Below are 15,608 nucleotides of genomic sequence, written 5' to 3'. Positions count from 1 at the left end.
GATAAGTTGATTGGCAACACTAAATTGGCCCTAGTGTGTGGATGTGAGTGTGAATGTTGTCTGTCTATCTGTGTTGGCCCTGCGATGAGGTGGCGACTTGTCCAGGGTGTACCCCGCCTTCCGCCCGATTGTAGCTGAGATAGGCTCCAGCGCCCCCGCGACCCCAAAGGGAATAAGCGGTAGAAAATGGATGGATGGATATTGGGGACCGCAATGTCCCTTCGGGACAGAGGATCTTATTGTAATTGTAAGGTTTTATTATTATTATTCCGCCGCCTCTTTGAGCTGTAATTTGACCCCCTTAACATGCTTCAAAACTCACCATATTTGACACACACATCAGGACTGGCGAAAATTGCCATCTAATCAAAAAACCAAACCCCAAAATTCAAAATTGCGCTCTAGCGCCCCCTAGGAAAAAACATACAAAACTGCTTGTAACTTCCGGTAGGAATGTCGTAGAGACATGAAACAAAAACCTCTATGTAAGTCTGCTTTAGACCTACATACCTTTTAGCAAAAATCAACAGGAAGTTGGCAATTCCCCCTTCAAAACAAAAATGTAGTAAAACTGTCACTTTTGCCTCTTTGAGCTGTAATTTGACCCCCTTAAACTACTTCAAAACTCACCAAACTGGACACACACATCAGGACTGGCAAAAATTGCGATCTAATAAAAAAAACCAACCCCAAAACTCAAAATTGCGCTCTAGCGCCCCCTAGGAAGAAAACACAGACACAACTGCTCCTAGGAAGAAAACTCAGACAAAACTGCCTGTAACTTCCAGTAGGAATGTCTTAAAAATAAACAGGAAGTTTGCAATCACCCCTTCAAAACAAAAGTTTTGTAAAAAACGGTCACCTTTTTTCAAACATTATCTCCTCTGAGCGCGTATGTCGTGTCGGCTTCAAACTAGCACAGGAGAGAGATTAAACCCTTTTGATTAAAAGTTGACCAAAGAGTTTTAATTACTGCTCTGGTTTGGATTTTATGTGCCGTCAAAGTCGGTCCCGTCCATTGCTGCTTGCAGCTTTAATTTTTATTGTTATTACTTATGTGAATAAATTGAGAACAGGAAGTGAACAAAAGTTTTAGCAAGGGCTATTTAAAGAAGGGGTAGGATTAAATAAGCTCTGCTTCTTCCTACTCCTTTTCGAATAGAGAAACTGGAAATTGTGATGTATCATGTTGTATGCATGCATGTTTGAAATAAACTCAAACTCAACTCAAGTTTGATGCACTGTCCTAGAAAAAGTCCCTCCGGTGGCCCTTCTCTGTGTGGCCCCAGGTCATATTGTCACAAATGTGTCCCGCACCAGCACCGCGAGACCGTTTGTGGATCTTTCAGTGCATCTCGGTCAAATTCACTTGGGTGCATTTCTAAGAGCCATCCGCCTGGGATGGGATCACCCAAGACGTATGTTAATGGCAGGTCTGAACAGCGCCTGCGAGTCGGTGCTCACTTCAAAGCCCGAGGCCCATTGAGGCCAGCTTGGCAGCCTTTTGAACTGACCCCAACCCTTGTTCACCCCCAGTGAGGCAGAGGCGGCAAGGTGGGGAGTGACAGAGGCTGAGAAAGTACAGCAGACATAAAAAGAGGGCAGTAATGGAGTGAAGCGGAGAGATGAACCCCCTCTACAGGGCCTTGGGGCACTGGCAGAGGTCAGTGGGGGTGCTTTAGGCGGGGGTCTGTCACTGGGGGGTGTATCCCCGTTCTCTTTACTACATCTGGAATCACATCTCCTGACGGAACACAGCAGCTGCTTCAACGCACAAACATACTTCCACTCTTTTGCTGTGATCCAAGCTGACCCAGAAAAAGGGGGGCCTCATTTATAAAAGTGTTTGAGGACTCCAACCTAAAACATTGCGTAAGCACAAAACCCCAGAATGTATGTACGTGCAAAAAAGTCACATTTATGGAATCGTGCTGCACACTTGTATGCGCTCTTTTTAATCTAAATTACACCTGCAATGAATTGTGGGCAGAGAAGTTCCTCCTCTGCAATCATTCACAAATGGTCATGCTAATTAGCTCACGAATATGGTGATGAGGTGTTGGACTGTCAATGACGCAAGACGGAGAAGACGGCGACTCCAAAAAAGAATGCGATGTTTTCAGATTGGTGCCAATTACGTCAAGAACCGTAACAATTGTATTTTTGGAGGGCTTAGTAACGTCATGTCTAATCAATACAATTGGAAATGAAATGCCCAATCATACGGTCAGCTCCACCGTGACCGAGAACTGTTGCTGAGATGAAAACATGTTCACATTTGAGCATGTTTCCTTTTAACTTGGACACACACATCTATACCTTAGGTCAGTGGTTCTTAACCTTGTTGGAGGTACCGAACCCCACCAGTTTCATATGCGCATTCACCGAACCCTCCTTTTTTTTTTTAACACTTTAGTATGGGGAACATATTCTAAGTAACAAAGACTTAATTTAGAGTTTTTTGGACACCAGGGGAACATATTCTAAGTAACAAAGACTTAATTTAGAGTTATTTGGTTAGGGTTAGGGTTAGAGGGTTAGGGCCAGGGTTAGAGGGTTATGGTTATAATAAGGCCATGCCGAATAAGGCATTAATATGTACTTAATGATGACTAGTTAAGAGCCAATATGTTACTAATTTGCACGTTAATAAGCAACTAATTAATGGTGAATATGTTCTCCATACTAAAGTGTTACCATGTTTTTTACTGGTGCGCAAAATGAATCGTGCATGAACATCACCTTGTTCAAAGAACAAAACCAACACAGTGCATAAACTCACAACAAATTACACACCTGCAAATCAGTGTGACTTCTGCTATTGCCGTATCCGTAATACGCTGACAGGGAGAAGTTTTTATTTACACGATGAGTCGGGTGTGTTTTGACCTCCGCCGAACCCCTGAGCCTGACTCACCGAACTCCGAGGGTTCGATCGAACCCAGGTTAAGAACCACTGCCTTAGGTCATTCTAAGACAGTTATTTCCAAGAGTTATCTCACTCTGTGAGAAGTTTTATTAATGTTTTCCAATGTTGTAAAAATGTGTGGAATAAATATTATATTTCAACATTTCTGTCAACGAAGATTTGCGTCAGCCTGCGACACATTTTGATAGTAGGCTAATATAGCTAATTAGCTACTTACATCATGTGTTGCCATCAATATAACACTTATATAAGTTTTTTAATTTTTTGCGGCTGCAGATTACTTTGTATTTGTGGTCCAATATGGCTCTTTCAACATTTTGGGTTGCCGACCCCTAGGGATGATGCTCGAAACCGGTTTTCCCGGTTGTTCGATAAGAAAAGAACCGAGTCCTCGGACTCAAATCCCTTTTTGAGAACCGGTACCCGTTATCGAGACCACTATAGTAAAGAAAAAGAGTTGGTTCTTTATTCGAATCCCTGGGAACGACTCCCGTCCCGACAAGAAATGCCCCGTGAGACATCACAAGAAATGACGTCACGTAGCTCAGTCATTTGTCACGGACCGGATGCAGCGTGCTGCGGTTCGTCCCCGGGACGCAAAACTGACGGCTCCGGACGAAAGCGTGCAGGTAGGAGATGATTTATTCCTCATAAATCATGCACATTACAACAGACAGGAACGAAACAAAAGGAAAGCGTGCCGTTCGCACGAGAAGCTAAAGCAAAAACTTACTTAGCACAGGAATACTAGAAGCTAAGGTAACTTTAGCACAGGAATCATGAGCTCAAAAACCATAATGCCAACGTAACTGTTGCAAATGCAAACAATGAAGCCACGACGAGTGACCGGAAAAGGCAGGCTTAAATAGAGTCTCTGATGAGCAACAGGTGCGCGTACAAGGCAGGTGAAAATCATAAGTAACCATGGTGACTAAAACAAACCCCCGAAGTGCACAAAACAACTAAGGAAGTCCAAAACTAACAGAACATAACTAAACAAAACATGATCCGACAAATATATACATCATTTACTGACCTTTTTATAATAAAATATCTGTGAATTAGTATATACAACAGTTTTGTAATGTCTAATTAATTAATTCAGTCATTATTAATATACTGAGATGAAGAATATCTTATTTTCAAAAAGGTTGAAAGAATTTCTCATAATTCTTCTTCTTTGTACTTTGTAAGCACTATTAATTTGAACAACCTCTTAAACTGGTTCATATCAGTACAATGTTTAACTTCTTTACTTAATCCATTCCATCATTTAATTCCACATCATTTTAGCTGTTTGCAATTTTACCAAATCATCGAACTTTAATATTTTTGACTCAATAAATAAAGTGTTTGTATGTTCTCTATATCCAACATTATGTATCAGTCTAATTGATCTTTTTTGTAACACGGTTAACGAATGTAGCGCACATTTGTAGTTATTTCCCCACATTTCTGCACAATAACTCAGATATGGTAATACTATAGTAGCGAGCAGTAGAGAATGTGAAGTGATTTGTTAAACCAAATATTGTGTTTTTTCCTTATACAACAATCTATCTGGGCTCGATAAGAGAATCGATAAGGAATCGGTTCGATAAGAGGATTCGATAATAGGCTCGAACTCGATAATTTCTTATCAAACATCATCCCTACCGACCCCTGCCTTACCGGCAGGAGTACACAATAATAAGACTTACAAGACTAAAGTAGTCTAAAATTGTCTGATCCAGTTTGGATGCAGAAAAGAGGTGCTGTAGCAGTCTGATCCAGTTTGGATGCAGAGAAGAAGTGCTGTTGCAGTCTTTTAATGTCAGCCGTGAAGCTGATACAAAAAAAATAAAAAATACTTCTCCAAAGGCATGTCCAGAATGCCAACCGGGGGGAGACAACGATGGAGAACTCAGGGTGCCGGCAAAAAGTATAAACAAGACTGAGACTACACACAAGTGGCACACAAGTGAAGAAATAAACACAGCAAAGTCACAAGGTGCTATTAGTCAGAATAACAGCAAAACAAATACACAGCGCAGGGGAATAAACTCCAGAGGAGAGGCAGGAAGTTGAAGGACGACCAAAGTAGTATGCAAAGATCCAAAACCTTTGTGCTGCTCGCCTCCACTTTAAATGTAACGTAGATTCGTGATGAGAACCAGGTGTGGGTTGTTGCTTCGACCATCTCTAGTAACTAAGGAAACAGAAAACAAGATTACGGACAGCAAGAAACAACAAATAAATCAGATGCCTGTTTTTGTGTATTTGGGATCAGCATAGTCCCGTAAATTTGAAATCAAACCATGGAGGTATGGCAAATATTTTGCCTTCCTTCATATTTACTCCAAATGAGCCGTTTGGAATTTGCCTAATTTGTGACGTTTTCCCCATTATTTTGTAGAAATTTAACCATATTATTTTGCGGGAGTCTGCCTTTGTAGTCCGACATTGTAGTCAATAAATTCCTTCGTTTACTCTGTCCTCTGGCTCGTACATGCACATGCGTCCTCCACTGTTGTAGGTGTGGGCCGATGACAAACTTTGCTCGAAACTTTATTCCAATAAATAAATCAGGCGAGAATACAAAAACAGAACAAGGATGCCGATAGCACAGGAAGCTTTGGTAAAGCTAAAGGAACAGTTTAGTACAGGAACAGGAACAAGAAGCTAGGATTTACCAACTTGTTGCGTGAAGCAAACAAAAGAGCCAGACCGAGTGTGGCGAAAGGCAGGAATAAATAGCTCTCCGATTAGTGCCTGGGAGCAGGTGAGTGTTCCGAACACTGATCAGAGGCAGGTGACAATAATCAGCACCCTTGACAACCAAGAAACACAAACCCAGGGGTACTGAAAGAGAACTAAGGAATCTTAAACTAAAACAAAACATGATCCGGGCTACGGATCCTCACAGGTCAGTTATCAATCACGGTTTTTCGATCATTTTAATTTAATACAGTAATAATAACCCTCTGGGTTTTTTACAGCAGTTATCCATCCATCCATCCATCCATCCATTTTCTACCGCTTGCCCCTTACGGAGTCGCGGGGGGGTGCTGGAGCCTATCTCAGCTGCATTCGGGCGTAAGGCGGGGTACACCCTGGACAAGTCGACACCTCATGACTCTTTATGTGCATGTCATGCAAACTCCCTTAGCTGCGTCTAAGAGAGACCTCGCTGTCTCTTGCAGCCGTGACAACGCCTGCATATGGCGATTACCGACACAGGAAATGTTACAAACTGAATTTTTTTTTATCATTCGGTCAATTGACTTATCGAATATCGGCCAAGGCATACGCTGTTGACATTTCTAATACAAAGTAGCGTATAGTTGTAACTAGGGTTGTACGGTATACCGGTACAAGTATAGTAACGGGATATAATGAATCATATTCGGTACTATACTAAGTACCGGTCCCCCACCACCCGCCCCCCTGTCGTCGTCACTTCGTGTCATTGTTGGTTTTACGAGCAGAGGAGCATGTTTGGCAGCGCACAATCACAGAGTACTTACAAGCAGACACAATGTGTAGACAGAAAAGGGAGAACGGACGCATTTTGGCTTAAAAACTAACGATAAAGGTGAAGTTATGGCACTGAAACGCCCTCAGGAAAAGGTGCTTTAAGACATGGCCAGCTAGCTAGCGGCTAAAGTCTATCCTACTTCTAAATCACTAATCCTCGCCTGCATGGCGACAAATAAAGTACGTTTCTTACAAGTATCATCCCTGCAGGACGAAGAATAACTAAACATGCTTCACTTCACACCGTAGCTCACCGACGTCACAATGTAAACAAATGCCATGGGTGGAACTACACCTGACATCCACTGTAATGATACCAAGTACAGGAGCGTATGTAGTCGATACTACTATGATTACATCGACATTTTTTAGCATCACAAAATCTTTTTTTTATTTTTTATTTTATTTTGATGTATATACATGTTAAAAGAGAAAGTAAGCAGATATTAACAGTAAATGAACAAGTAGATTAATAATTAATTTTCTACCACTTGTCCTTAATAATTTTGACAAAATAATAGAATGGAAAATGACACAATATGTTACTGCATACATCAGCAGCTAAATTAGGAGCCTTTGTTTGCTTACTTACTAATAAAAGACAAGTTGTCTTGTATGTTCACTATTTTATCTAAGGACGAACTTGCAATAAGAAACATATGTTTAATGTACCGTAATATTTTTTGTTGAAATAAAGCCAATAATGCAATTTTTTGTGGTCCCCTTTATTTAAAAAAGTATCAAAATACATTTTGGAACCGGTACCAACGTATTGGTATCGGGAAACCACTAGTTCTAACTTATATCTGTCAGTAGACTCTATATCAGGGGTGTCAAACTCATTTCAGACCGGGGGCCACATGGAGAAAAATCTACTCCCAAGTAGGCCGGACTGGTAAAATCATGGCACGATAACTTAAAAATAAAGACAACTTCAGATTGTTGTCTTTGTTTAAAAATAGAACAAGCACATTCTGAAATTGTAGAAATCATAATGTTGTTGTTTTGTTTGGTTTTTCACTTAAATGTTGCGGTTAGTAGTATTCTATCTTTATTTGTCATTATTTATATTTTTCTGAATAAATTATATGATAATGTTCATCAGTCAACTCATTGGTGTTAATTTTTAATCTATCAAGATACATTTTTTCTTATCAAAATCAAATTACAGTATGTTATTTATGTATTTTGATAATTTTCTTTGACTGATGTAATAACATCATGTGGTTTATTTTTTTATGTGTAGCATCATCGACAAAGATACAAAGAATTGCTATTGCGACATCTAGTGGACACATTTAGAACAGCATTTTCTTTCATTCAAAAATTTCAGGTTAATTTTTATACTTAGCAAACCCATCCCGCGGGCCAGATAAAACCTGTTCGCGGGCCAGATAAAACCTGTTCGCGGGCCGTACGTTTGACACCCCTGCTCTATATGGAAGTGCGAACAACAGAAACAGTCAGAAAGCGGCTTGAAGATGGTCAGTAAAACATAATCTATGCAAAATATTGACCAAAGAACCACCATTACATGTTATGTAGACCACAAGGAAGTGGTTTGGACATTTGTTTTTAATATGACCCCTTTAAATGGGAACATGTGCCCCTTTAAGTTGCTTTCATCATGCTAATAGTCATGGAAGACGTCTTTCCTTTTTAGCGACTTTAAAGAACTGGAAGTTAAGGGTCAGATGTCAGATGGCAGGAGCAGGCCCAGACTTGCACATTGATGTGGCTCCTGTTTCTTGTACGTTGTGTGATTGACACTTTTAAAAGCATTTACATGAGCACTTTGCATACATGCTGGAGGAGCTATGAAGAACCATACTTCCTCATACTGCTGAGTCGGCAGGCTGTGTTTTTCATTGTCACTGCCAGTTGGATTAAGGACACATATGCCTGCATGAATTCTTATGTGATTGTGCGTCTGTCTCTGTGGTCTAATCTGGTAAAAGCTCTTTGAAATAGACGTCACACTGTAATGAAGCTTCCTTACTTAGCAAAATGACATGGGTGTGGGGGGGGGCACAAAAGAGGAAATTGATGCATGTATAGATGCCTTACCGCGGGGGTCAGCAACCCGCGGCTTGGTGGCTCCATGGAACTTTTTCAAAAATGTATGGAAATGGAAAAAAAATGGGGTGAAATATATTTATTTTTGTTGTAATATGGTTTCTGTAGGAGGACAAACATGACACAAACCTTCCTAATTGTTAGAAAGCCCACTGTTTAATATGTTTGTGTTTATGCTTCACTGATGAGTGTTTGGTGAGCGCTGTTTTGTCCTACTAATTTCAGTGGCCCTTGAACTCACCGTTGTGTGGACTGTGACTCAACAGTTTGTTTACATGTATACCTTTCTCCGACGTGTTTTATGCCACTCATTGTTTGTCTCATTTTGTCCACCAAACGTTTTATACTGTGTGTGAATGTACAAAGGTAAACTTTGTTGATGTTATTGACTTGTTGGAGTGATAATCAGGCATATTTGGTCACTGCATGGCTGCAAGCTCAATGCTAACATGCTATTTAGGCTAGCTGTATGTACATATTGCATCATTATGCCTTGTTTGTAGGTATATTTAATTTCCTTTACTTATGTCTTCTGTGTATTTATTGTATTTGTCCATGTTTCATGACACATTATCTTTACATATTATTGGCTGCATGTCTGATAGTTGTGTGCCATGTTGTTCTAGACCACAGCAAACGTTACCCAGCTTGCAAAGATTGTAATACATCCATTAGAAGAAGACAGCCTGTTGTTTCCTTTTAACTTGGACACACACATCTATACTTTAGGCCATTCTAAGACAGTTATTTCCAGGAGTTATCTCACCCTGTGAGAAGTTTTACAAATGTTTTCCAATGTTGTAAAAAGTGTAGAATAAATATTATATTTCAACATTTCTGTCCACAAAGATTTGCGTACATAGTCATTTTGATAGTAGGCTAATATAGCTAATTAGCTACTTACTTGCCATCAATATAACACTTATATAAGTTTTTTTAATTTTTTGCGGCTGCTGACAGATTATTTTTTGTATTTGTGGTCCAATATGGCTCTTTCAACATTTTGGGTTGCCGACCCCTGCCCTACCGGCAGGAGTACGCAATAATAAGACTTACAAGACTTAAGTAGTCTAAAATTGTCTGATCCAGTCCTCGTGGGCCAAAAGAAAGAGCATCATGCCCTCTGCTGAAATATCCCATACTCTTGTTGCCTGGGTAGGCATGTGCAGCGTCCCTTTGGTGCGCACCAAAAGACAACAAGAGGGATATTTAAAGAGGACCAACTTGCAAATTCTGATACCCGGCATTTCTCCTGATCAAACATGTGGTGGCGTTTCTGGAAAATGGCGCTAATAATGGCAGACTTCTTGTCTTACATAGAGATTGTGAATGATGGTCAAAATTCCCCTTATTTGCCACAGTGCTCCTGATTTTCGATAGGTGAATGCTCATTTGTAGTCAGGGAAAAGTGGCATGTTTTCAGTCAACCACATATTTCAGAATATTGTGTAAAAGTCCATTCATGTCAGCAATGCAACTTCAAAAGTGTAACTAATATGCGTTATAAAGTCATGACATGCAAAGTGAGATATGTCAAGCATGTATTTATTTTCATTTTGATGATTAAGGCTAAGTTTTTGAAAAACCCACATTATCTGAGTTTTTCAGTTCAAGGTGTTCATAATGTAAGAAGCAAAATCGTCAAAATTATATCAAAAGAAGGCTTGAAGTACCATGAGTTGCCCCGTTATAATATATAAAGTATATTAGTTTCACCTTGTAAATCTAAACAAACCATTGCAATATATATATATATATATATATATATATATATATATATATATATATATATATATATATATATGTATATGTATATGTATATATATATATATATATATATATATATATGGTAACACTTTAGTATGGGAAACCTATTCAACATTAATTAGTTGCTTATTAAAGTAACAAAGACTTAATTTAGAGTTATTTGGACACTAAGGGTTAGGGTTACTAATAAGCAATAAGGGTTAGGGTTAGTTAACTCTTAGTTAATGGCTTACTAGTTGTATAATAAGGCCATGCATAATAAGGCATTAATAATGACTAATTAAGAGCCAGTAAGTTACTAATTTGCATGTTAATAAGCAACTAATTAATGGTGAATATGTGTTCCCCATACTAAAGTGTTACCATATATATATATATATATGTATATATATATATATATATATTTATTATTATTATTATTATTATTATTTTTAAATCAAAATCTTATGATTTCAAGTTGTTTTGGAAATAAAGGAGGTGATGGCCCTGTTGCGTGTGTCTGGTCCCCAAGGTACCTAGTCAGGTCGGACCGGTTTCTTGTCAGGGTTCATCGGAAGGTTTCAGGAGTGGGGATACTTGATTAATCCCCCATGGGCGTGCATTAGGGAATGGTGCACTCGCCGGATAGTTCAGACGTCGGAGCTTTGACAAATAGTTGAAGAGTGCTCGGGGAGCTTAGCGTCTCATAACACGTTTGAAAAGTGTCAGGAAATGCATGTCTGTTGTTAGGGAGGCACACCTACTGAGACAAGCATGCAAATTGTGTGTGTGTGTGTGTGTGTGTGTGTGTGTGTGTGTGTGTGTGTGTGTGTGTGTGTGTGTGTGTGTGTGTGTGTGTGTGTGTGTGTGTGTGTGTGTGTGTGTGTGTGTGTGTGTGTGTGTGTGTGTGTGTGTGTGGTGAAGGTGAGCATGCCAGCCTGACAGGCAGTATTAAAACTCCACCTTTTGATCTTCATGCAGTGATATACTGTGACCCCTGACTTAATGAACACACCCAAAACAATGCTGGCTAGTGTGTTTCATGGAAAAGAACACCGTAGGATCCTCAGGCCACTTTTTCGTAACTCTTTACTAGTCAAAGAATCAGATGAATTAACTTAATTTTTGAACATTTGATTCTCCCCAGCCAGCAGAGGAAAGATGCAGTAGAAGCGCTAAGGCAGTGGTGTCAAACGTGTTGTCATCGAAGGCCACATCGCAATTATGACTGCCCTCAGAGGGCCGCGTGTAACAGTAAATATTACATGAATATAAACGTATAATAACCTTGTTGGGTAGTCCCGATACAAATATTTTGGTACCGGTACCAAAATTATTTTGATGCATTTCGGTACTTTTATAAATAAAGGGGACCACAAAAAAATGGCATTATTGGCTTTATTTTAACAAAAAATCTCACGATGCATTAAACATATGTTTCTTATTGCAAGTTTGTCCTTAAATAAAATAGTGAACATACAAAACAACTTGTCTTTTAGTAGTAAGTAAACAAACAAAGACTCTTAATTTATCTGCTGACATATGCACTAAAATATTGTCATTTTCCATTCTATTATTTTGTCAAAATTATTAAGGACAAGTGGTAGAAAATTAATTATTAATCTACTTCTTCATTTACTGTTAATATCTGTTTCTTCTTCTTTCGTGTAATGTCAGATGTCGAACTCGGTGTTGCGTAGCCATACCCGCATCTCTGGTCCTAGGTGGAAGAGGCTGGCTTCCGAGGGCGGTCCATATAAGGGTCCTAAATGTAGCTGTGGACTCGGGAAGGCCCGGCCGACTCCCACTCCTGCTTCCAAGCTGCTGCCAACCATTTAATATCTGCTTACTTTCTCTTTTAATATGTTCTATCTACACTTCTGTTAAAATGTAATAATCTCTGTTGTTTACATTAGTTTTGGATGATACTACAAATTTGGGTATCAATCCGATACCAAGTAGTTACAGGATCATACATTGGTCATATACAAAGTCCTCATGTGTCCAGGGACATATTTCTTGAGTTTATAAACATAATATCCATTTTTAAAAAACGAAAGAAGATGTTGTGATGCCAAAAAATATTGACGTAATCATTGGCGTACCGGTGCTTTTTAGAGACGGTATAGTACAGAATATGATTAGTTAGTATCGCGGTACTATATTAATACTGGTATACCGTACAACCCTATAACCTTGTTACACAGTTTGCATAGGCAACTGTTTTTGAATGGATTGATGAGCAACTTGATAACTTGTTTGTAACAGTGATTAATATAGAAATATAAATGTATAGGGATTCGACATATTATTCCGTAATTGCCTACGCATTTCCACCCATCCATTGATTATTATATACTTTTTCTCGGTATACTGTAAAAAAAAAACACAACTGCAGATTTTAAGGGTAAAATGTTGCTGTAAAATGTACACCTTTTTTTTACAGCCTGTTGATTTAAAATGGAAAAACCGTACCACTGCTTTTATACTGTATAATTCAGCGGCTGAACAGCTTCTTTTTTTTTTTACACAAAAATCTCTGGTTGTACAGTGTGTTACTGCAAATGAAAACATGTTACCAGTGTTTTTTGTTTTTTTATGGTAAAATTCTGTCAACTGAGCTGCAAATTTTTTTTTTTTACCGTTAAATCTACTTTCGTAAGTAGAGGTACCACTGTATTTAAATCCAGTAACAAATTAAATAATAGGGATGTCCGATAATGGCTTTTTGCCGATATCCGATATTCCGATATTGTCCAACTCTTTAATTACCAATACCGATATCAACCGATATATACAGTCGTGGAATTAACACATTATTATGCCTAATTTGGACAACCAGGTATGGTGAAGATAAGGTACTTTAAAAAAATAAAAAATAAATAAAAATAAGATAAATAAATTAAAAACATTTTCTTGAATAAAAAAGAAAGTAAAACAATATAAAAACAGTTACATTGAAACTAGTAATTAATGAAAATGAGTAAAATTAACTGTTAAAGGTTAGTACTATTAGTGGACCAGCAGCACGCGCAATCATGTGTGCTTACGGACTGTATCCCTTGCAGACTGTATTGATATATATTGATATATAATGTAGGAACCAGAATATTAATAACAGAAAGAAACAACCGTTTTGTGTGAATGAGTGTGAATGAGTGTAAATGGGGGAGGAAGGTTTTTTGGGCTTGGTGCACTAATTGTAAGTGTATCTTGTGTTTTTTATGTTGATTTAAAAACAAAACAAAAAAACCCCAAAAAAACCCAATACCGATAATAAAAAAAACGATACCGATAATTTCCGCTATTACATTTTAACGCATTTATCGGCCGATAATATCGGCAGGCCGATATTATCGGACATCTCTATTAAATAACACATTTTGTAGAGAATATATTAGAGCTGGGAATATTTAGGCAACTCACGATTCAATTACAATTACAATTCAGGAGCTATGATTCGATTAAAAATCTATTATTGATGACTCTTTATATTATGCCTATTAATGCAGTTTTTCATTTCACTAAATAAGCATTTTTCACTTGCAACTTAAAAAACCCCAATTCATTTGGAATAAGAAACAGTTAAATTAATTCCCACATTTATTCAATTGATGAAAATGTGTGCAAAACTGTGCCAGAAGTGACCTATAATAAAGGAGCTGAAACGGTCTCTCAGTGAGGTAGTTCGCTGCTGTCAGCCAATATTAGAACTGTCTGCATTACTTTATTTTCAATAAATAAGTCAATTATCAATTATTGACATTTACTAATCAATTGTACAATCGTCCATGTCCAATTTACAATGCATCTAAAAATCGATTATTTCCCCCCCCTCTAGAATATATATAGTTTTACTATACATGCGGAAAACGACGAATAACAAGTATAAATTAACATTTAACATTACTTATACTTTTAATGAAGACTCTAATTGACAAAGACACAATTTGTTCTCACATTCTCTATCAAAGTGTTGGCACTCACAACTTTCTTTGGCCTAATGGGGGCTTATTTTGCAGTCATATTAAATAACAAAAATACACTGATTCAATTTTAACATAAAAAGACACATTTAACATTTTGGTCACTGCACTGGGTGTTATTTGTAGCCAATTTGCTTGAGTAACAAGATGGGAAAATTGAAAAGTCCGGCTGCTCATCATTTTTTTTATTTTTTTTGTTAGAGTAAACCTATGGGTTCCATCGCTAATGGCGTCTTCTTCCAATCTCATCCGGCTGTGGGCCTTTTGTGTCGTAAACGTAAGAGATAGCTACCTGAAAGAAAAATGGCTCCTGTTGTTTGTGTATGCACTCATGTGTGTCCTTGTGAGGCTATCAGCATTGTTGTATGTCATTGCGTGTTTGCATGTCATTGCCTTTTGTCCTTGGCTTCCTGAAATGATGCCCTTTGGAAACCTCAGGTTGCATTATTGGCTCCAATGCAAGAGCCGAATACACGTCTGTCACTGGCTTATATCACACCGCCCGATGCCTCACACCCATTTTTAAATACACTTTTCCGTTGTATATTTCCGCCCGTGTTGCGCTCATGCATGGTCTTTCAGAATGCAGTGTTGATGTCTTTACTGTCCATCTGTCATTCTTGATTCACGAGAGGAAGGGTGATGTCGGGGAGGCGTTACTCATGGTTGGTAAATGATAAATGTTATAGAGCAGCTGCTTATCAGCTGTGTGCCCCTGCAAGGCACAAAGAGCCATTGTAAACAAGACTGTTGTTCACACTTGTGGCTTCGTACTGTGGTCCAAACCAAAGTTAAAAAAAAAAAATGAAATAAGTACATGCTCTGCACATTAGTGCGCATTTTTTTTATTCCCTTAAAGGCCTACTGAAACCCACTACTACCGACCACGCAGTCTGATAGTTTATATATCAATGATGAAATCTTAACATTGCAACACATGCCAATTTAGCTTACTAAAGAGCAATATTAAATTTTGCGCGAAATATCCTGCTGAAAACATCTCGGTATGATGACGTCAGCGCGTGACGTCACGGATTGTAGAGGACATTTTGGGACAGCATGGTGGCCAGCTATTAAGTCGTCTGTTTTCATCGCAAAATTCCACAGTATTCTGGACATCTGTGTTGGTGAATCTTTTGCAATTTGTTCAATGAACAATGGAGACAGCAAATAAGAAAGCTGTAGGTAGGAAGCGGTGTATTGCGGCCGACTTCAGCAACACAAACACGGCCGGTGTTTCATTGTTTACATTCCCGAAAGATGACAGTCAAGCTTTACCATTGGCCTGTGGAGAACTGGGACAACAGAGACTCTTACCAGGAGGACTTTGAGTTGGATACGCAGACACGGTACCT

The 15,608-nt window shown here is 38.6% G+C and overlaps 1 protein-coding gene across 6 annotated transcripts in view; it reads left to right on the top strand.

Annotated features, from left to right (window-relative positions):
* hipk2 (homeodomain interacting protein kinase 2) overlaps positions 1-15,608 on the top strand; it is a 281,102-nt gene that overhangs the window by 25,665 nt on the left and 239,829 nt on the right. For 4 of the 6 annotated variants that reach the window (XM_061970148.1, XM_072913918.1, XM_061970144.1 and 1 more), the window contains exon 1: positions 12,034-14,530. The exons of the other annotated variants lie outside the window; for them this stretch is intronic. In XM_061970148.1, the coding sequence (XP_061826132.1) occupies positions 14,464-14,530 (67 nt within the window). In that variant the 5' untranslated portion in view covers positions 12,034-14,463. Of the gene's footprint in view, positions 1-12,033; positions 14,531-15,608 lie in introns of those variants that run through there. 6 annotated transcript variants of the gene reach the window in all.

This window comes from Nerophis lumbriciformis, linkage group LG10 (assembly GCF_033978685.3).
Source record: "Nerophis lumbriciformis linkage group LG10, RoL_Nlum_v2.1, whole genome shotgun sequence".
NCBI lineage: Eukaryota > Metazoa > Chordata > Actinopteri > Syngnathiformes > Syngnathidae > Nerophis > Nerophis lumbriciformis.
Note: the sequence above shows the minus strand (reverse complement) of the source record. Positions and strands in the feature narration are given on the sequence as shown.